This window comes from Semicossyphus pulcher, unplaced genomic scaffold, assembly GCF_022749685.1.
Source record: "Semicossyphus pulcher isolate SPU_LCO1_2020_fin unplaced genomic scaffold, fSemPul1.0.p SCAF_6, whole genome shotgun sequence".
NCBI lineage: Eukaryota > Metazoa > Chordata > Actinopteri > Labriformes > Labridae > Semicossyphus > Semicossyphus pulcher.
This window is the reverse complement of record NW_027211737.1, coordinates 6,410,664-6,434,730: the sequence shown is the minus strand read 5'-3', so window position 1 is coordinate 6,434,730 and position 24,067 is coordinate 6,410,664. Positions and strand designations below refer to the sequence as shown.

Below are 24,067 nucleotides of genomic sequence, written 5' to 3'. Positions count from 1 at the left end.
AATACTCTGAAGGCTTAAAGTATTACTATTGTATGCATTGATATATTGCCTAAAGCCTCAGTCTGGCTCAAGCTTGCCTGGCTGGCGCACCGCAGACTGAATGACTGATCCTGCTTGCTGTCTGGTTGGGAAACTTTTTTGCTGGATACTGGAGGAAGATGTCTGTCTATGCACTGCGCACGCAGTTCTGCCAATATGTTTACCGGTTATTCATGCCATTTTAATGTAAAAAATAGAATCATGGCCAGCCCCATTAAAGCCAACACAGTTCAAAAAGCTATAGCAAAGGAAATGTTTCTAACCCTGAGCCCATTGATTGCTCAAGGTTAGCTGAGCCATAGAATAGCCATTTTGAAGCTGGGCCTAGAATTGCAATTTTAACCAGTATGTGTCCTTGACACATAGTGATTTAATGGTTTGCTTCTGAGATGTTTCCCAGAGAGCCTCATGAAGCTGATAAACTCAGTTTATGGAATTCCCCGTTGTTGTTTTGCACAGGTTTCCAGCTTTGTTGTCATTATATTATACATCACCATCTGTTTTATGACAGGCTTAACGTGAGCCTCGCCCTGTTTGGAACAGTCTCATACACTTAATGGCCAAATGACCTATTAAGTAGCCGGTTTTTTAAATCTGACTTTTCTGAAAGTTTCTGATTTTACTATAAAGGACATTTTCTATGCCCATCAGTGTTAATACATTGATATTACCAAGCCCTACTTAGAGCAGGCTTTACATAAGGAAGTGCTTCTCAGGTCCCTGTCAGCCCTGTCTTTGAATGAGGTGGAAGGAGAATATCCTCCAGTACAAGAGCCTTAAGCCCACAAAACTATTTCATGCAAGAATGCAAAAGCAAATGACAACATTCCTGTCTGCATAGGTTACCTGTCTGACTGAAGAAGTGTCAAGGTGTCATAAATGTGACTTACAGAGGAGTTCAGCTGGAGCTTTGTGTCTATCAGTTGTGTTTGTTTGGAGTGGAAGTGATCCAAATGGAAGAGGTGAGCTGCCTCTTGTAGTTTAATGCGTCCCCAGCTGCAACACTCAGACTGCATCTTGTGCCTGCACTAAATTGAAAATATTTTAGGCACACGCCAGAATGTGACGATGCATAAAAACGATCTTGCATAGCTTGAAGCCTCTATGTGTTGTACTTGTCTAGAGCATGTTGAGGGTCTTAAACTTATTCAGCTAGTCTACAATTAAGCCAGTTTCAGTTCTGTTGTCAAAAGTGAAGAACCTGAGTTATATATTTGTGCCTTTGTTAACCAGAACTAGAAATTAAATGATTTAGGGAAGATTTGAACCATTTTTCTTCTCAGTTCCATGTCCAGTGCTTTCTGTTGCTTGTTTCTAGGCCAATCAATGTTACCTTGGCAATATTCAGACTCACAGTGTGTTGTGTTTAGTTTCGTTGAAGGTCCTTTCCTTGAAGATCAGCCTTTTGTGTTGTCGGTTATGCGTTTCTGCTCAGAGATAATCAAACACAGAGCAGGGGCTTTCAAAACTATGTTCAGTATTAATTAAGTTCTCCAAGGTCACACTGGAGGGGAGGAAATTCAACTTTGTTAATCTTGCAGTCATTACAACTAATCATACAGTGCAGTCATCATTTAGCACTTGAATGTCATCTCCTGGCGTCATTGTGGAGATTGTCTCATAACAGCGGGGTCACAGCAGCACACAGCGTCTTTGAAAACTTACAGAACCAGTCTGTGCAACTTTCCCTGAGTCATGACAGAGTTAACCACGTCGAAACCTGCTGAATGTCAGTTTCAGCAGACATATAGGGGCTGGTTTCAAAGAGCAAGCACAAAATAAAGCAGGGGACGAAAGATGGACCAGCTGAAGCACCACCAGCTACCCCACACACACACACACACACACACATCTCCTGCCACCATCTTCTCAAAACAACAGTTTTGCACTCCTCTCAATTTGTATGCACAGCCAGGAATCACGTTGGTGTCTGTTATTTGTCTCTGTTTAGTAAAGTGAGCACATTCGTACCTAAAAAAGACAGGTACACCCCGTTCAGAGGTGTCTGAACAAGAAGAAACATCACATTAAGTGCCAACCTGAAAGAATTATGTTGTTGTTAGCGGTGTACAATTCAAGGTGATCCAAGATGTGGGTTTAATATTGAAGTTATTATCTAGAAGATTTTGAGTTTAAAAAAACCTCTGTTATTTGTTTCACCAACTTTTGGTGAATGTGTTGGTCATTGAGACTATTGGCTACTCATACTGTATAAACCCTTGCTTTTGCAGTACTCTTAAGTTTTAAGAACTGGCTGTTGAGTTGACATTCCCTGGAAAAATCACAAGCAGCTTCCATCACTAAGCAGTTGTTGGTCTTAAGGAGAGAGTAGGCAGAAGTGACAAACACTTTTCTGCTGTCTCTGCTGAGCAAGGACGCTGTTTGGATCTCTGTTACAATGAGGTCAAAAACCAAACCTGCTATTACCTCATATTGTGGTGCCAACGAGAACAAAGGGAGATTTCCATCTTAATATTTGAACAGGTGTAGAATCACATTGGGTTTCCCTATGTTGTCAATTGTTGAGTTTAAAAATAGTATTCCTGCTAAACATCAGCATTTTATTCTTCTTTATGGTCATTGGAAGCTTGTTAGCAAGCTGATGTTAGCACTTGGCTTATAACACTTCAAATCTTGTCAAACAATACCTGGGTAAAATTTTAATAATAATAATATCAGTAGATTTTGTTGTCCGAATGTGAGACGGGTAACTAGAAGATTTTCCTTAGTGCCTTCATTGTCAGCAGTGTGTGAAATCTGCAGGGATGTGTGCCACGCTCTGTTTGTTATTAGTATTCATCGCAGCTTTCAGCCAACCCAGAATATAGATTAGGCATAATTACCCAAACCTGGTCATTCATGAAGACAATTTTTGGCATGGAAATGGTCAGATTTACAGAATAATTGCATATATTATTAACTACTGTAAGCCTTAGAATCAGCATGGAGCATAATTGAGAGCTTCACAGTGCAGACTTTGCCAATTATCTCTGCATGATTAGAGAATTCACATCACTGATTCTGTTCGAGGAGATGGCACAGTTATGGTAATTGTTCATTACGTTTGTCCAGACCAGTCTCTCGAAAACTAGCACACAGAAAATTTGATGTTACCAGCACAATTATCTTCATATCCATATTCTGTGCTGGTCTGTTTTAATCCACACCTGTGTTTCTGTAATGCCTTGGATCATAGTAACCGTGTTCTTAGGGTTGAAGAATCTGTTCAGGAGCTCTTTACAGTGAAAATGTTTGGGAAACCATGGTGCCCATGGACCATAACAGCTCTGAAGATGGTAAAGGAAACCTTTCACCTCTCTCTACCTCTAAGCACAATGTTTCTATTGTTGGTGCCGCCTTAAAACCTTGGAGCTGGGGGAGGTGAATGACATTCCTCTGACACGTTGAATGGCTTTTCACTGTGGCTACTAGACAAGGGCAAACACCGCCTGCCTCTCATTTGGCTTTCTGTCAGCAATCTGTCTGTCAGTGCTGTCGCTTATAGTTTCTGAGTCTGCGACTGTGACTCCACCCTCCTGTGGTCACACTTGGCTGCTAGACCGTAAAGGTGCACAGTGGAAAAAAGTGTATCCACCTGTAGAATGATCTCATATTAGAGTGAGGACGTCCAACATGGCCGATTTGTATTCTTCTAAAAGTTTTTTGTTTTTTTTACCAGATTGTTCATTTTACTGATACCTACGACCTAATACTGTAGGTATTGTTGTATTTTCCTTAACATACTTTGTGTGAATATTTTTTCAGTATATGTATCAAACCAGCAGGCCTACATTCTGTTTGTAGTGTCCTAGTAATGTCCTTGGCCATGGCATTATTGGTATTAGATGACTTAGATGGGGGTTGGGGTCAGGAAAAACTCCATGAGGACATCCTGATAAAATCCATATCTGTACAAAAACAGTGTTTACGGCCACCCAGGATTATCCACCACACTCTTCCTTCCTCCAACCAGCGCTGGTTCCTCTGCGCCGTCTCTGAATCCTGTTGCCGTGGTAACCCTTCCGCTGTACACAATGGCATGGTGGTTGCATAATGTTTTTCTGCTGGTGCAGCTTGTGGCCCACACTACAGCTGAGTGGGCAGGGAGCACTCCGAGCCGCCCTCCCACACTTCGCTCCATGCTAATGAAAAGCTTGGCCTCACCAGGGAGTTTTTCACACTGAATCATATCGGACACCAGAGAGCCTCAGAGCCTCTGGTTGCTGCCCTGCTGCAGAGGCTACGTCCTTTTGACTCCTTTGTCATTGGGTGAACTACTCAGGAATCCAGAGTGGCAGTTTGTTTAATATTCTTGTGTGAACCCAGTGGGACTCACCTGGCTACAAAACGTGAAGTGAAAGGTGCAGGAAAAGGATGAAAAACAGTTCTTTCTCTCAGCGCAGACACACTTTTAACTTCTCTGAGTTAATTGAGTGACATGTCTTGATTGTACCACAACACAAAGGAAATGAAGATGACAGCTTTACATATGCATATATTTGTTAAGTGGACTAGTATTACCTTGTGGGACATTTAGTAGACAGCATTTATGAGTTTTCAGGAGTTAAACAGATGCAACTTGTATTCCATGAAGAATATGTATCAGAATAATGATCTTCTTGCACTCATGATAATGCATTTATTATAGACCCCATCTGGCACAGTGCAACACAGTTGCGGTATATTAAAGACAGAAGTGATAATGAAAACTTGGCAGAAACTGTCCATTATTTATCAGTAGTATAATGCAACATGGGGCTCAAGATGGTGCAGTTGTTAGCGCTGTTGCCTCACAGCTAGAAGGTTCCTGGATGGAATCCCAGTTCGGGCGGAGGGGGCCTTTCTGTGAGGAGTTTGCATGTTCTCCCTGTGCAGGCGTAGGTTCCCTCTGGTTACTCCGGCTTCCTCCCACAGTCCAAAGACATGCTCGTTAGGTTCATTGGTGACTGTAAATTGCCCCTAGGTGTGAATGTGAGTGTGAATGGTTGTCTGTCTCTTTCTGTGTGCCCTGTGATTGACTGGAGATTAGTCCAGGGACTCTCACCCAATGACAGCCCCCCCCCCCCCCCCCAAGACCTTAAACAGGATAAGCAGTATAGAGAATGGATGAATGAAACATCCAAAATACTAAATTAATTAGTTTATGGATAGAAAATTAATCAGCAGTTATTTAGATAATCGACTGATAAAAGGAACTTGAAATAAATGCTAATCTAAGCTTCTGTTCTGTGAACATTTGTTGCTTTTCTCTGTATTACATCACTGTTACTCCAATGTCTTTGGATTTTGGACTGTTTGACCAACAATAAAGATACTTCAACACACCATCTTGAAATGTGTAAATGGAAGGTCCTTAAGCTATTTACAGACCCTTAAAAGGACAAACATCATTAGTCACTGCACTAGTGTAATGCTAACATAATGATTGTGCAGGGGAGGTTTTTTATTTTGGTTGTGGGTAATTCTTTTTATTGAAAATTTGACATTGAAGACAGGAAGACAGAAAATGAGGAAGCAGAGGGGTGGATGTGTCGCAACCAAGATCTCCAGCTGGAATCAAACCAGGGACATTGTGGTTATGCAATATGCCTCCTCACCATTCAGTTACAGTTTTCTGCTTAAAGGGATTTTAAAAGTGTGTACTGTGATGCATAAAGGCCTTATTCAAAGAGTTTGGTCTTTAAAATGTCTGAAAATATTGGAACACAAACTCAAGATGACTTCTTCAAAGGGGTTGTTTTGTCGACTAACAGTTCAAAACCCAAATTAGAGCACAGAAAGGGAGGTAGTACAGATCACTGGTTACAGTTTGTCAGCTGTGTATAGTTTCTGTTCTGTCATCTACACTTATCGTTTCCTTTAGCACTTCAGAATGTAGAGGTCAGAGATGTATCATCTCCAGTTCTGGACGAGTGGACTGATGTGGTGTATTTGAACACTGACAAAGGATGTGTGTTCAGTGCCCGGGGACTTTATTCATCCCCCATGAGCCAAAGACAATTTAATTAACTAGAGAAGCAGAACTGTAATTGTAGTGACGGGACAGCTCACATAAAGATTGTTGGTTTCTGTCTTCATGTGAAGATGTTGGGCATTGGGTGACTTGTTGTAGTCATGGTGACTTGTGGGTGTTTAAATGAGGTAGTTAATGATTTAATTTACAGAAGTGACCAAATATCAAAGTTTATAACCTTTCTTTGTGGGAAGTTATTAAACCAGGAGTGAATACGTAGAATCTGATGCACATTTTAAGCAGAGCAATTTCCCTCTTTCACAGTCGTGACGCTCTCTTTCATTCTTTCACTTTGTTTTTGCTCTCCCAAGTGCCAAGCAATTTGGCAGCAATGCAGCATAGATGAGTTTTATCCCCATGAAATATTAATCTCTGTTATGAAAAACAAAATGCACCATCGCACAGCACATCCAAGGTTTATCGGGATGCTTTGGATTGTCCTCCAAATTACTTGGCAGTCCTGTTTAAAACCTCAAGTTCATCTTAAAATCCATGAAAGCTGGCAGCTGCTGTGTTTTCCATTACGTTGGACAGATGAGTTTGACTGGTTTGCTTCTTCTATAAGTATGGAAACACTTAAAACGCCAAGGTGAAAGGCAAAGTGAAAAGGAAACATACTAATGGACTTGCTGGCATAAGTTTCTGAGTGCTAATCAAAGTGCAGTACAGTTGAGTTATTATACATATCTATTATGTTAATGAAAAGTAATTACTGTTTGTTAATACCTGGTAACCACATTTGTTAAAGCTGTTGCATATTAGATGAGTATTCACTCTGTACATTCACATGTGTGTGTGTGAGAGGTGTAAAAACCTTAAAAACACCACTTCATTTAATCATAACATTTTAACTTTATGTCCTTCACCTTCTAAAACACTCTTTCCAGTAAGCAACAGCGATATGGGTAATTTTCTTTTGAACACACATATTGATTTCCTTAGACTGTCTGTTGTCGGAGTGCTGCAAACTCAGTGTGAGTGGGCACATTCAAGCACTCTAGCCTGAAAGAAGCTGAATAAAGGCAGAGCAGGCAGTTGAAAGAGAGGTTACATAGTGCTGTTATTACAGTACAATATCTCCCTGTTTACTCCGCTCTCCAGGGACTCGGGGATTAACGTAAATTGTGGAGTATTATTAAATAAAATTACAGTTTTAACTGCTGCTGGGCGTTGTAATAGGTCAGATGAAATGTAAAATTTGGACTCCACTCATTTTACTTGAGGATAATTGTTTTTTTGCAGACCTATTAGAAGCCAGCAACACCTGAGCGGCTCTCTACGAGGCTGACACAATGGAGACTGATCCCATCAGCCAATCATTGGGCTGCATAAAAGCTGCTTTATCACAAAGCTTACAATCAGGATTGAGACTGCCAGATTATAGCACTTCACTTTTTTCAGATGGCTGTATTATCCATCCTGAATCACAGACCTTTAATGACATCAAATCCTATTTGGGGACACCATCTCCAGAAAGCAGATGTTTGGCAGCAGTGTAGTTTAGAAATTGAAAAAAAACAGCAAAGAAGCAGATGCTTATAAAATAATTGAGCAATTTTCTGTCCGCATGCTGGCTAATACTCTTTTACTGTTATTGTCAGAGGGACTTGGTGCGAAGCATATCAAATAAATACAATTTAGGATGTCTTTTGGGGTTAACTTTACTCGCCTTTAGTGTGTTTTTCCCTTGGAGAGGTTAAAGTGAAAATTATATTATGGGTATCTTAAAGTGTAATTTCTCATTTAACAATGTAAGAAACTGACAAACAACTACATTAAACTGATCACATAGGCTTCATAGAGCTTTATAAAAAGTTTCAGACAATTGTTCACTGTCAGGCTCCTGTTTTACTCTCACTGCTCTCATAGTGTTGTTTCCAGTCACAGCTGGCAGCTATTTTCAGAATAAAAGCTCTCAAAACCTCCTGTACTCTACCAGCCCAGCATCAAACAGCTAGAGATAAACTGGGGAACAGAGTTGAGCTTCTAAACGGCTAAAGAGCCAGATATGTCCCGCAGGAGTTGGTTGAGACCAAAAACAGAGCTAAAAGTGAAGAGACAGTGAAGACGTGGACGTAGACATTTTTTTGCCACGTAATGAAATGTCAATCAGAGTTTATGTCTTGTGATTTGCTGTTTGTTTTGCTTGTAACTGGGCAGCAGAAACCCAAATGAACAACATGCAACAAAGCAAACTTCCTCTGCTGTTCTTACCAAAAGAGAACAAACTGTAGGTGAGATCGTTCTCATCACGTTCCCACTCGTGTCTCGTCCTCTAGTCCATGCCCATTGTGTGTGTGTGTGTGTGTGTGTGTGCGTGCTGTGTGTGTGTGCTGTGTGCCTTCCTGGAGCTCTGCAAGGCTGCCTGCTATTCTACTTAACACTTTCCAGCTTTTCAGCACCCGCTCCTGTTTCACAGTAGTAATGCACAGAGCCAATCAATAGCTGGCTCACAGCAGTGGAGGGGTGATGATACACAGTGTAGTACTCACCATTATAACACAGAGACAATACTTCTTATCCTTGAAAGCTGAATCAAATATGAGGATTGATGAATATGATGAATTTCATGGAGTTGTTTTTTGTGTTTTTAGTCTTCATCATTGACCATAGAAAGCCTATAAAGGTCTTTCTCAAACCGTTAAAAGGACAACTAAATTTTAGGTCAGGAATTGAAGACATCGTCTTTTAAGCTTTGTTTTGTATTGTGTGTGTGTTAACACGTAGTTAGTTGGCTGTTTTCTGGTCTGTTTTGTACCTCTCTTCTATTATTTGATTATCCTTCCTGGCTTTTTGTCCATGCTCACTGTTTGCACATCTTGGTACCTTTTTAAGTTATATTCAAATTGGTCTATAGTGGAGTAAACCTGGATGTTATTCTCTGTTACAAAATTCACTGAACGAAACATCCATCAGTTGTAGATTTGTGTGTGATTTAGAGGGGTTTGGAGATGAAGTGCCTGTTTGTGATAAATGTCATGACTCTGTTGTTGTACTACGCTGCATTTCCCTCTTTAGAGCCAGCAGTGACTCAGCTCTAATCAATAAAGTGACAGCTGTATGGTGATGTAGCTGCTTGCCGGGTTGCTAATTGCTTTGAATAATCACTGATGTGATGTTCTTGGATGGCAGCTTCTTTCACTGTCGGGGGAAGATGGTGGAAGATGTTGTTTTTTTACTAAGATGCTACAAGAAAAGGTTTTTTATTCCATCGACACTATGTTAAACATGTTGCACTGTGCAGACAGCCCGTTGCAGGTTTGCTTTTATTTTATCCTCATGCATCATTTGATATCAGATCAGATGTGTTTTTGGAGTGTGTGGGAGTGCTGGTCTCAAAATGTCATGATGTACGTTGCATTAAACTCCCACTATGTAGCCTCTGTTTAAGAGGCTGTGATGCATAGATGGATTATGGCGGGATTGAGGCCAGAGATTAGAAGGGTGCATATATCATACTGCCCTCTTCCAGCCCGGTCTCTCTAACAGTTACTTACCTATTAGATTATTCTGCAGTAAATGATTTACATCTAATGCTCTCCAGACAAGCATTAGTGTAGTCTTAGAGAGGGCTCGCACTGTCTGGCTGAAAAAAATTCTATTGGTGAAACAGCAGGTATATTTTCTGCATTGTAGTATCAGGAGTGCAGATGCATAAAGACATAAAGATATCAGGGAGATTTCTCCCTGCCTCTGAGATCCTAAAGCCATCCGGAGCTCATGCTGAAATCAACTCTCCTGCAGGGAATACAGATTTTCTAGGCAGGTAGTGGTGTGTGCGGGTGTTTGTGTGTGAAACTGTGGCTGTACGTGTGTCATCTTCAGCTGCTGTCAGCCCAAGCTGTGCCAGACACCCTGCGTTGAGGACTTGAGCTTCACACTGAGCTTGTTATCACCTCATTCTCACTCAGGAAGCTACCTTATCAACACAATCGTGTGTCTGCTTCTAAAGTTAAAATAATTCTGTGACAAATTAATACACATTTTACTCATTTGTGTTTATTAGAAAATGAGATTTTATTTATTTCAGCATTGGCCACAACACAAGTGGGACTGAAAAAACAACATACAAGTCATAGTGTCTTGACTCAGGTTGCAGCTTTGTTTGGACTTCCAAGTGTCTGTTTGATTTCATTCTCACCCAGCGGTTACCTTGGAGGTATAACTATCTTTTTAAGGTGTTACCTGGTGCAGACAGTAATGATTCCTCAGTGTCAGTGTACTTTTGGAAATAAGAAGCCACTGTAAAGAAAAGTTATTATCAATCAGTTTGTTTTGGAGCTTTCGGAAAAAAATCCTCGTTAGCAGTTTTACAGAAATGAAACTTAGGAAACAAGAAGCGATTTCTTCTTGTTTCCTGTATTGCCCAAATGATGAATGATGAATGAAAAACTCAGCTGACATTATTTTTAATTGTATTAAAGTACTGTACATTTCATTGAGTTTGCCCTGAATCTTTGAGCTTGGTTGACACGTAAATTCAAGTTAGAGATGTCAATGTACAAAACCTTCAGTTGCAGAATCTCATTTCTAGCAAGCGCTTGAGTGTCATGCACACCTCTGGCTACAGGTCATATCAGCTGACACTAAGTAACTTTAATTCTGTGAGTAGCTTGATAATGTGCCAAAGTAAAACGTGTCTGTTTTCTTGTGTAGTTTCTTCACCCAGCCAAACATTCTTTGTAAATTGCTTAGACTGAATGTTTCTGGTGCTTCTTTTCTGTTGCTAATTGTGTGAAGAGTTGCGTTTTCCCTTTCAATATGTTATTCATATTATTTCTTCAAAATGGGGCCCTGTAGTATTTAGATCAAGGAAAATAAATTGGGTCAAATTGTGAAGGCTACAGGTGTTATTTCAAGTCTCAAAGGTAAATATAACTTATAGATTGGACTTTGTGTCGACAGATGCTTAAAATTTTATCTCGACACTTCTAATTATTTTCCCTTTACCTGCCTTGTGATCTGTAACTTGAAGCAGAGCTACAGCTGCATAGCGTCTGGGTGTGTCCATATTTCCCCTGGTGGTTTACACAGTAAAACTATAGAATTTTAACTGTAACATCCACAGCTGCTTGTTCTGTCCAGACTGTTTCACGCTGGCTCCACTTTGTTGTGTATTGTGCTTGTTGTGTGCTTGTTAGCATCAGATGTATTCCTCACCCAGCCCACTCCCACTTCACTGATTTTTGTTTACAAGGCCTTCCGAGTGCTCATTACGTCTGAACATTGTTCCTCCAGCGCTGCCTCATCCTGACAAGACCAGACCTCTAACTAACATCAGCCAGTCATCCAGGCGAGGCTGTTCTCATTTGACAGCACTCTACACTGCAGTGGTCAGTTTCCTTATGAGTGGAGACGAGACTTTGTGCTATCACATCTGTGTGTGCTTTCAAGCTTTTTATGAATGTGCCCCCTGCTCACACAGCTTATTGACTGTGTTGAAGCTACTGTCTGTATTCCTGAGTTATCTTTTATTTCTAATACATTATAAGTTACATGTGTGTAATATATTCATTAATATATTAATGAATTGCAATTGCTATGAGTAGGCTTATATTTTTACTATACTTTACATAATGTTAAGGCTTTAACCTATCGACTCCTTTGGCAATAGTTTTCCCGATTAAACGGTTTATTGTTTGGTCTTTAAAACATCAGATATATCAGCGTTTTCAAGGTGTTTCCAGCATTCGTTCTGCATATGGAGGCCTGACTAGAGCCAGAGCTTTGAAGCAGCACTTTAAAAGACATAAAATCTAATTTGTCTTGCTTGCACTGCCTGAGCTGATGCTCTTAGCCTGGCATATGTGTGTCTGTTTGCATGTTAATTGACTGAGTGCAGGCCAGTTTTAAGAAGCAGCGTCAGTTACTTTGTACTGTGTATATGCAACTGTGCTCCCATGTGTGTACATTCAACAGGCACGGCTGTATACAGTAAACCTGAGATGTCAGTTGATGAATGGGGAGTGCTGAAGTGTCTCTGTCGTACACTCCTGTTGTATCGAGGGCAAAGAGAAGCGTGAAGCAACACTTCTGTTAACCGCCGCAGTATCTTTCCATGGATAAACAATCTGCAGCAAGCAGTGTTAGGTAATGCAAGGCTCTGCTAGGTATTGTCACACACCCAGGCAGCTCTGATAGACACAAACAAACCTCTCCCCTCCACTCCTGTCATCCCCTCCCCTCTAGTTGCTTTAGAAAAACAAGTAGGCCAAAAGTGGGAAGCCTTGTCTGTTCTTCAAGCACAACAAAGGGAACTGAGCAATTTGATCCTGCAGACAACCCTGTGCAGAGCTTTACACTGCACCGTGTTGAGGGGGAGAGCTGCTGTTGAAAAGCCTCCCTGCCTCTGTTTGTCAGTGATTCCCAGGAAGGTTTTTCTCCTCTGCCTGCTCATTATTTCTGCCCCATCTTTACGCTTATTCAGCAGCATCCGTGCAAGTCAGTGGCAGTGCCCTCCCTCAACATCCCTGGAGGATGAGAGGGATTTCCCTCCTAGCCTCTACTTACTAGTAAGTAAACATACAGGGGGAATCCTCCACATTAGCTCCATTCAGCCTAGCTCCTAGCTGGATTTACAAAAACTATGTCTCTGCTCTCAGCGAGAGAAACTCTAGCAGGCAAAGGGTGTTGGATTTTTTCAAGGCAGCTTTGGGTTTTGGTTTCCCTCCACTACCTCACCAAGGGGAGAGAGTTCGGTTGAACTGCTGCCATTTTCCCCTTGTTTGTATGTGTGTGCAGCTGGTGTTGTTAACAGAGGGTGGGCTCACTTTCTCCTCTCCTTGTGTTCCTACAGTGGGAGAGCTTTGGAAATGACACAAGTGTAGAGTTTTATTCCAAAGCGCAATCAATCAATCTCAACATGTTGCTGTTTTTCTGTTACATTTTTGCAGCTATTCTATTGTTACATGTTAGCATAGTGTCAGTGCTGAAATCTGTGTTTGGAAACATTCCCATCTTTTGAGTTTTGTTTTTATAATTGTATTCTAACTATTAAGCATTGCACAGATTTCTTTGCTGACTTTGCTGATGATATTTGCTCATAAAGTTCTTCACCCCGCCCCACTTATTAAAGGCTTCGATTATATTACATCAACTACCCCTGTTGTGCTTTGGATTTGGGTTCCTAGTAGTGGCATTACTGAGGCTGATTCTGCGCGGTGTGTTTCCCAACTCAAAGAGGTGTGACTCCTATTCAGCTTTTCCCATCATGGAGCAGTCCTCCCGAGTCATGGCTACGCTCGGCTGCAGTCTTTGACAGAGCACCCTCAACCTGACACCCAACAGGTGATTTAATATTATAGTCTATATAGAAGGTCATACAGTGTATTATACAAATAGCCATTTCCATGTTTGTTTTTTGTTTACTTTAAAAGTAGTATAAGGTTTCCATTCAAAGGACTTTTACTTTACTCATAAAATAATGAAATGGTTAAATATTGAAGTCCAATCAAGTTAATAGTGTCAAGAAAAAATGAGTGCACTCATTCCAGAACCAAAAAAGCTGATGAGGTAAAATAAAACATGGAAGGGACAGAATATGGAAACATTTCACAAATAAGGGCTGATGTCTATTTAGGTGTAAATATCTTGGGGTCACTATTTACAAGTCTGTGACTAAACTGAGTTTAGATTTGAGAGGGTTACAGACTGTAGTCTTCTAAGTTTTTCAAAGTCTTGTAGTGTATATGCAATAGTTAGCACTGTGCAGAAAACTTTTGAGTGGGTTGCGAGATGAAATGTAGGGGCACTGTGAAGCTTCACTCTTCACACAAGTGTTACACTGAATCTTCTCAAGTGTCTGCAATGGTTCATTTTCAAGCATAGAACTTTTTAGTCTACAAAGCACTGAAGTAGAAGAGCCTTCAAAGTCCTCTCCTTTAAGTCCAGATGCATCATGGTACATGTATGTTTTTGTGTTACTTAAGTCAATCTCTGGACAAATGAATAAAACCATTGTTAGGATTCAGGAGAGCTGCTCTGACTGGTCAAGTAAACATTGAAAAATAAATGGTACGATCTTGTGTGTCACAGGATATCTTCCAAACTGCACAGATGGTGCATAATCCAGAACAGGAAATCAGTTGTGTTTTTCTTTCTCATCCTCAACAGCGTTTTCACACCCAATCCCACGCCTTCACAGAATAAACTGTCCTCTGCTTGATCTTTCAGCAGTGGAAAGTTTGACAGCACAAGAACGGGCTGATGGATGTTCTGAGAAAGCTGCTTGATTTGCTTTTTGGTTTCAATGATTAGCACATGAAGTTACACTGTCAGCCACTGAACTTCTAGTTTATTGGTTCATCTGGATGTCTGCTTGTCCAGAAAAGACACATTGTTTGCTGGCCAGAAATATGCACCTTTTGCAAATTGAGAAACAGCTTTTGAACTTGCAGGATAAACATTAGCAACATGTATTGTCATCACTATAGCTGTCTAAATTTGACTTTCTATGCACATTTGTTTCTGCAATGATTATCCTTTGAGGTATGATGGCATGCAGAGTTCAACTCATTGGCTTATTGTTGCATCATCCATCCAGGTGTGTGTTTAACAGGTGTTAAGTCATTATTATTCAGATTCTGGTGTCCTGTGTGTATGTGCATGTATAATATTACATATACTCAGTGTGAACAACAGCCCTCTGCTGTCTTCAGACAAGAAACAGATAAAATCCTGATGTTTCTCTCCCGTATATCTACACGAAGAAGGCCATGCTGACAAAAGAGTGAAGTCAGACTGAATGGGGGTGGAAGTGTCATTAGCATGAGAAAGCCCTCTTCCTCAGCTCCCTCTTCCTCTTCACATTGTCTGCTTCATGTCTCTGGCTCGCTCGTGGGACAAGTCACTTCCTTAAAGAGATATCATTCCCTTTTGCTAGCCTGTAGTTCTGTTTGTCTACAAACTGTTTTCTGAACCATAAACAGATTACTTCCCTTTCAAATCTGTCACTTTAATATGGTTGATGGTTATTTAAAACATTTGTTTCATCAAGTTACAAATGTTTGAAAGTGATGTTTAGGAGTAAGAACTTTCCCTGGCTGTTTTTTTAATGCGTTTTTGTTTTTAGCTTGCGTTAATCCATGTCAACACAAAGGCAAATACATTTTTTCTTCTCGCTATTCATGCTAATTTTGTGTTGTCAAAGTAGATGAAAACACTCTTCTCATATAGTACTAATGATGCCCAATAATGCTCTATATGGCCACCTTCACAACAGAATATATTAGTGTTTTAAAAGAAAAGATTTCTGTCGAGATTTCGGAAAATCATCTCAGTTCATATTGTATGACTAAAGACGCATATCAAATGACCATTCACATGCACCAGGCATGTGCGTGATGGTGTAACAGGAAGCAGAATGCCCACTCTGCAGCTGGTTGCTTAGCTGCAGAAAATACTACAAACTATGTTGCAATGGTGAAAAGTAAGACCAGAGATCTGTGTTTGGACAATTTGGCTGGACGCCGAGATGAAACTTTTGCTGTAACACAAGAGTATAACACACCCTGACTTATAAGACCCAATCAGGAAGTCTCTGTTTGAGCACGTACACACTAAAAAATATTCCAAGAGTTTTTGAACTCTAACGGGTTCAGCAGGGTTTTCAGAATGTTTTCAGTTTTGTAAAACATCTTTACAATGCTGTCTTTTGAGGAAACAAAAATAGAGAGTCAGCTTTTACATTAGCATCCTTACTGTTGTACTGTCCAATTTTATACTCTGTTACCAGGCTCTGTTCAATGTGAAGCACCACCAGTAGAACAACAACACTAAAATCAAATTTGCTGCAAACAAAACAAACAACAAAGCCAGATGTCTTTGCATCACTGACACTGTTTTACAGACATACAGACATTTCATTTCTGCTTAGGGTGAGAGGAACTTTTTAATTGTTTGCAGGTTTACAAAGGTTACAATGCAATGATTGATGTCATCACATTTTTTTGGTTCAACCAACTGTTGAATTCACAAGGAAATTAATTTTACTATCACATGAGACACAAATGCTCACATCTAAGAAGCTGTTACAATCAATCGTTGGGCCTTTTTGCTTGAAAATTAAGCTACATTTTTTATAGATTTTCTGTCTATTCACTTGTTACAGCCCTAATCTGAGCAGCGGAACCATTACAATATATACTACATGTGTGAATGTGGATGCAGAAGCAGTCTAAAATCCAAACAGCATCTTCTGATTCATCCACATGAATGAGGACAAGGCCTCAGACACCCCGGTTCTGCCCAGGGGACGCCCTACAGCTACGGGTCAGATCAGGGTGACGTTTTTGTTACTGATACTCCCCGAGGGCTCTTGCCTTATTTCGTCTTTCCTTTAAAGCTCTTCTGCAGTGTTGTAGTCTGGATCCTGCATTTACTCATCAAATATTGTGAAGCACACATAGTAGAGAGGATTAGAGTGGGAACATATAGCTAAATTACTACACTGCTTCCTGACAACAGTGCACCTTTAGGCCTGTCAGGACTGTAGGAGTCAGATGACTCTCTCTTTACTGGATCTATTTTTCTCTTTGCCAAGGCAGAAGAAGCTTTTGCTCCAAAGCTGTAAAATTCAGTGAAAATCTGGCTCTGGAAACCTAAAAAGTGTGACAGAATGTGTCTCTGCTCTCTCTCTCCTTCTCTCACTTCTCTTTCTCTCACCCCCTACTCCCTTGTTCTCTTCCTCCCTCTGTGGGTGTTTGGTACACTAAGTGCTTCATGATTGCCAGGGCCGCGAGGAGGCACAATCGGCGGAGGCGTCAGCAGCCTTCAGCCAAGTGTCCTTGCTTCCCTGAGTGGATTTTCTGGCAGTGTTGTGGTGGAGTGACGGTGGAGTCAGCGTTATCCGGTCAGATAGCAGCGTTTAACAACAATGCTGCATGGCAACACGATGGTTGAATTTCCATAACAAGTCCTGTGTTGTTCATACATGAGAGTAATTTGTCACGCTAAAATGTCACGCAGGCTCACCACATCCTAGACCGTTAATATGCTTATGTGTGCGCTTCAGCAGGCTGGAATTACACACACAGACAGTTCAATTCCACTTAACTAAGACTGTTTCTGCAGCAGCCTGTTAACACAGTTAAATAAGGAAGGAAACAACACCTGGGCCTGTAAGAGAGTTAACTTATTTTAAAAAGATCAAACGCCTCTCTTATTGCTTAAACTGTGAAAATCCTAACAGAGCACACTTTGTCATATTGCTGCTTTTTGTGGAGTCATCAAAATGTCAATAAATAGTTAAAAATGTCCCTCTGAATGTCAAAAAACCCCCCCCACGTACTTTTGTCTTTGAAACCAACAGTCTAAAGCACATGTCAGATGTCAGATTATAATCACAGAAAATTAAGAGAACCAAGAAGTATTTGTATTTGAAAAGCTAGAACCAGTTTTTTTCTGGGTTAAATGCATGAATAATAGATCTTGCCTTTTCTGGGGGCTGTTTGGTAAACAACATAAAGTTGGATTAACAATAGATAATAATATAGTAATAATAGATCTTGCGGTCATTGCATGGGTGAAAAGTGAACTCAATCAAAAATGTAAAATGCACCTGTCCTTGAAAACCAATGCAATGCACACTGTAGGATTTGTGTTTAATTCAAATGTTGTCTTTGTTTTCAAAAATAGTCAGTACCCTGTTTTACTCATATGAAAGGAATCACTGAGAATGTTATACTCAGCTTTAGATGTGACTGCACAAAGTACACATTTTCTTAGAATGACATTATCTGTAATGTAGTTGTAGAGAAAATATAAGTTTTTATATAGCCAAGAAAAGGTCTGTGCTTCTTTCTAAATCAAGGCAGTAGTTGGGTTTGTGTTGGTCAGCTGTGTTGATGTTGTGCTGAGCTGTGATTCTTCTCAGTGTGTTGCTGACAGTGGGAGCTGTGCTGCTCGAATAATTCATACACTGTAGAACTGATGATGAAGGAAAAGATGAGGGAGAAGACAGATGCTTTTTTTTACTGCACAAAAACTTTGATAAGCTTGTGACAGAATTTTGGATCAAACAGGAAAACACAGGTGTAAGATATAAACCCACCTAGATGATCAGTTTATATACAGTATATAACAGGATAATAAGTTTTAATATTGGAGTAAGTCTCTGAAACACCTCCGCAGGTTGACACAATGTTGGATCTGGATAGTGTCTTTATTAAGCGCTCATTTCTATTTCTGTTTCCCGGCAGTGTCGGTCAACATGATTCATGATTTGTTTAATTAAAGCAGCTATGATCAACAGTTTTAATGCCTTATAGTCCCGCCCACTCATTTAGGCTCAGATGTTTGTGTTTAGCACTGTTTAGCACTCATACAGATAAGGTTAATTGTCTGTTTTTTAATACTTTTCTCTGTGAATGTAATTCTCCTGTTCAGTTTATATATAGGTGCGTTATTCATGATTTCTTCAGTGTTAAGGGAATACGGTTAAAAGTTACGGTTAGCTTAGCGTAGCATAAAGACCGGAAACTGTAGCAAAGAGTTAGCCATGTTTTTTTAAAACGTGAGCTTCAGAGGTGCTCATAGGCAGATTTTTTTTTTAAAATTCAGTAATAATGTTTCATGGCATCAAAAGGCATCAAAAAACCTCTTCTTCTCCTTCTCTCACCAGTGGCCAGTTTGCTGTGGTCAGAAGATGTCGGCACAGGAGTACCGCTGTGGAGTACGCCGCCAAATTCATCAAGAAGCGCCGCAGCAAGTCAAGTCGAAGAGGGGTGACGAGGGACGACATCGAGCGTGAGGTGAACATCCTGAAGGAGATCCAGCACCCGAACATCATCACCCTGCAGGAGGTCTTTGAAAACAAGGCAGAGGTCATCCTGATCCTGGAGCTGTGAGTTGACTCTTCTTTTTCTTTGTGTCATTTGTACTCACAAGGGGGCAAACTGAGATTTGCGTGTTCAAATCCACACTTAGGCATCATGCTCTAAGATAGTGTGTGAGGTTTCTAAAAATTAATGGGGAAAAACACTGACCAAATTCTGACATAAGATGTCTTCTTTTTGTCATTTTGTTGCTTTATAGTCTTCAAAATCTGAAATTTCAAATTAGTCTTTGTAGCATCTTATGATATGATAAGATAACAGTTAATTACAACAAATTAAGCTAATACTCCATTGACTCAGTATTGCACTTCCATGAAGTTGAAGGACTCAGAAGAGACAGATTTTTAAAAAAGACTGACCGTCAAAATCTAAGCTTCAGAGACTGAGATATCTCTACTTTTCATCCCTAGTGGGGGTAATGCTCTGAAACCTCTTGACCCTACATGTCCCATGATTCATTTCAACTGCATCTATTATCAGACACTTCATTCCTTTCAGTTTAAAGGGATAGTTTGGATTTTTTGAAGTGGGGTTGTATGAGGTACTTGTCAATAGTAATTGTCTGACGTCAATGTGACACAGTGACAAAAAACTACAGCGTACACTTAAACTGAAATGTTTGTTTATGTGTAGGACTCTTAAGTGGCTAAAGTACGTGGTGCTCTTGACCCCGTCTGCAGCGGTGCTTAGCTTAGCTTCTGTGTAGAAACTCCGGCCGGCTTCTCCTGACAAAATACCCCAAAAAACAATATAAAAAACTCCTCACAGTGAGTAAACTGAACTTCATATATGAAATCTCTGGACCGGCCCTTTAAAAATCCAAAAGTCAAAAATAAAATAGTTGTTAGATGGTGATTGTGAGTCCTCCTAGTATGCAGTATCCAGGATAGGTTGATTGTAAACTGTGAATGTAACTATAACCTGTTAGAAGTTTTCTGTGGCTTCAAGCCTGTTTTTCATTTTTCAAGGACCAGTTTGACCAGTTTACATGTAACTCCTAAAACTGGAAGACCAACTGTGTTTACACCACAAGTATCCAGCTGACACAGTGATTTAGAACCGATAAGCGCCCAAGCATAATACAATACACCTCCATTACTAGGTCACCTTACAGCCAGCATGAGTGCAATTGTTAAGAGCTGCTGGACAACATTCCTGACCGCTGATCACATTCGATAGTCGCAAGGAAGAAACAACAAGCACCGTCCCGGTCTATAGTGCAGCGCGTGTGTGGATAATAAGTACATGGCTCATTTCCAGCTGAAAACAGGTGCAGCAGGTCAAAAGGTTCAATATTTTATAGGCTGGATTACAAACAATCTTTAATAAATGACATTGGCTTCAACAGACCAATACAAATATGATCTTATTTATCATTATCAAGCCTCTTTATTGAAGTTTTAGAAACACAGAGTTTAAATTTAGAATCAACATAATTAGGCTCTTTAAAACATGTGTAAGCACTGCTACTTCCTGCAAAGTACAGTAACAGGAAGCCTCATCACTGACAGGATGTACACTGTGCCTTTTTAAGCCTGCCATCAGAGTTCACCCCCCTATCTGCTATCTGCTCTGCTATCTGTTACTGTTTTCAAAATCCTCATCACTCGACAAAATATAGACAAGCAAACTTCATGCTGAAAACAGCGAGATTCGTCCAAGATTTGGATCATGGATCTTTGTATATAGTCATTGTATTACCTGGACCCTGGGCTCAACTCCCCATGTGCAACCAAAACTAGTTTACTGCTGATACTATTTTGCAAAGGCGTCATCGCTGCATCCTGGTCTTAGCTCGGTCCAAGACAATTTTAACATGTTCAACCAAGAGCTTTCTGCTTAAACTGATTGGATGAATACACAACTTTCCAGGCCGTTAAACGTACTTTTCAGACATAAAACACATACAAAAATTGGTCCCATATCCCTATAATCTTGCTACAATTGGATATTTGAATATTTTTGTGAATGAGGTCTCAGTATCTTTTCAGTACAGAGCTCAAAATATTTGCAAAGAAGGAAAGGCTTGTAATGCAGTACAATTCTACATTATCAATGAATTTTGGGTAGTTGCAAACATACCAAAGAAAACAAAGTTGCTTATGTGGATGTTTAAGCTTTTGTGATGTATACAAATGAGTCCAGTTTAACACAGTTCCTCAAAAGCAGCCAGTTTTCAGTGCCTGGTGGTAACGCTGCTGAAACTGCATCATTCAATCCATTAAGGAGGATTCATCGATTTTCTTTTCATTTGAGTTCATCAAATCAATTTGTGTTCATGTGGGCAGAATTAACCCTGAAATGTACTGTAGAACTGGACTTATTTGTGGAAGGCAGCAGGCTCAAATGTCGCTGAGAAAAGTCAAACTATTACCGAAGCACCTTTTAAAGCAAGGCATTATAACCAATAGCTGAGCCAGTTCTCCCAGAAAAACCTTTATCAGCTTACTGCTGTTTTTAGGGGGTGGTCTTTCTTATGGGAGGGTCATCAGTGATGGTCTCTCCTGATCTGTCTGGACCCTGCAGCCTGGATAAGACCGGCCCTGTTTGCTCGCTTCTTCTCTCTTCCAGCTGGCATCCGTCCTGTATGTTGTTTGGCTCAGTTTGGCTCCATCTAACACCTTCACAGCACAGGCTGTATCTCACACATTCAAGCTTCACTCTCACTTATGAAATTGCTCACTTCCACACTGCATTGTTTAACTGTGTCAAGTTAGATTTAAATAAAGGGTTTCTGTAATTAAGCTCTTAAAGGGCTCTTCACTCTTTTTTGTAAAACTGCCCGAGCTGGCATATGACATGGGGAAAAGAACTCAAATATGGGGTTCTACTCCAGTAACCCCACTGCTTACAGTATGTTTCAGCTTGTTTTGTATAAGTATAGTACAAGTCTGTGTTAAACTTTGGAGCCCTTTTTAACATGGATCAGTGCTACGGTTCTGTTAGGTACATGTCCAAAGATTAAGCAAAGATTAAGCATCCTGGTTTTTGTTTTGCCGTCTGTGGAGCAGCACTTGGCTTTATATTCTGGAGCAGATTTTTTCCAGTCTCCAAATTTATTCATGTCCCAGATGATGAACTTTGAGCAACTAGCAACCATATGAAGTTGTTTTTGTCTCCATGTTGCTGTGGAGATGTGATAGTGACAGCACCAGAACACTGCTCCTGGTACAAACACTTCCATTAGCATTCAAAGCTGGTGCGTTGACATAATGTTTTTTTTAGTGTTTCCAGCCCTGAGCAGGTAGAACAACATGTTACATGTGGGTGCTAAAAATATTTGGCTTCATGTTGTGCCCCTTTGTCCTCCACATCCTCTCCCTCCTCCTGCTGCACTCTGGGTAAATACAACTGTCACAGCGACTGTATTTTTAACATTAAACTAGCCCGTACAAAACAAGGCAGAGATAACATGTAGGGGTAGGAACCGTCTTTCCCTTCACTGATGTGCGTTTACACCCTGCTATCCACCGAGGCAGCTGATGAAATAAACATTCGAGATGCAGAGTGGGTGTTTGGTGGGAGGAGGCGGTGGAGGTCCCAGCTGTGCAGCTGGTCGGGTGTTTCCTCCCTGAAGGGAGGAGCAGTGCGTGTTTCTGTTTTCCTGCAGAAGAATTTGGGAAAACATTATTCAGTGGAAATGATTGTATGGCAATGTAACTAAATATTAAACCTTTGTTCTCATTTGGAGAATTCACAGTGACTTCGGGGTCCGTTTAATACTGTAAGAAAAACAAATTGTATGGCTGAGTGAATGCTCAACCTCTGGATAAGCACGGCTGTAATTACAATTATCTCTCTTCTGCTTGCACTCACACTATTGAGCCGTGACCAAGCTAAAGCCTCTGTCCCGCACATTTATTTTCTTTATTTAGGTGCTGAATCAAGCTTTGGTTAGATTAAATGATCTTAAGTTCTGATTTCAAACACACCCGAACAGGCCTGAGTGCATTTTGAAAGATTAAATCTAGGGTAATGTCTCAGCACTGATTAGAAAGTGCACACACTGATATAAACAGGCTTAAGGGAGACAATATGATTACATACAGATAAAATACCCATGTTGAAAAACTCTAACTTTTTAAACTACAGTAAAACAAAAGTAGCTCAGGCTCTGGAGCATTTGATATTTTCCCTCTGTTGTTTTTCAGATGGAAAGTTTTCATCACTTAAACAGCGCTGGATGAAGCGTTCTTGCGATGTGTAAATTGGTCGTGCTCTAACGCACCAGGATGATTAGATTACATCAGCTCAGCTGTGTTAAGCAGGGATTTGTATCTGGCTGTGATCTGAGAGATCTCATGTTTTAATTCTGCCTCTCTCGCTCTCTTTCTCTCTCTCTCTCTCTGCTCGTCCAGCGTGGCCGGCGGTGAACTCTTCGACTTCCTGGCAGAGAAGGAGTCACTGAGTGAGGAGGAAGCCACTCAGTTCCTCAAGCAGATCCTGGACGGAGTCTTCTACCTGCACTCCAAACAAATTGCTCACTTTGACCTTAAGGTACTACGGCAACTTAAGACCGAAAACTTTGTCTTGTCTGATGTCTGGTTCCTTTTGCAAGACACGTACTTGAGGTATTGGCTTGTATTGTACACAGTGTCAACAAAAGCTACATTGACACTTCAAGCCCCTGTGAGGCGTTTTTCGCTGGTTATGAAACAGAATGAAATTGATTCTGATTTCTCTTTATGACCTACAAACGCAAACCAGACCATCAGTGACAAGATTGATTATTTCAATATGGTTATTTTTAATGCCTGAAACTGCTGGCGGGGGGTAGGTGTCAGATGAAGCGACTGCACGCTGCCTTTGTTTACATTTTCCAGGGCAAAGATTTAAAGTGATACAGAGTGATACATATGACTGTTAAAGAAAGCAGGATAAGTTTTTTGTTAAAACCCACCACTTAAGCATGAACAGAACAAAATCAGCAAAGAGATAAGAGGTACGGCTTTGTCCACAGGGGGTGCCATAATCAACACAAACTGAAAGTTCCTCACAGGAGCTTTAAAGTCGACCTGAAACGGCATTTCGAGAGTATCTAGCTTCCATATCGTGACGTATTTCTGAGTGAAACAGGACGTGCAGGCGGGACATATCGTTAGAGGGATGTGATTTGATCGTTGAGAAGTGGGCGTAGACAGACGTTCTCCACAGCGCAGTAGCTAGCTAACTGACCAAGCAT

At 40.6% G+C, this 24,067-nt stretch overlaps 1 protein-coding gene across 2 annotated transcripts in view; it reads left to right on the top strand.

Annotated features, from left to right (window-relative positions):
- dapk1 (death-associated protein kinase 1) overlaps window positions 1-24,067 on the top strand; it is an 82,721-nt gene that overhangs the window by 8,119 nt on the left and 50,535 nt on the right. For both annotated transcript variants that reach the window (XM_069682550.1, XM_069682551.1), the window contains 2 exons: window positions 18,672-18,893; window positions 23,244-23,382. In XM_069682550.1, the coding sequence (XP_069538651.1) occupies window positions 18,672-18,893; window positions 23,244-23,382 (361 nt within the window). The remainder of the gene's footprint in view (window positions 1-18,671; window positions 18,894-23,243; window positions 23,383-24,067) is intronic.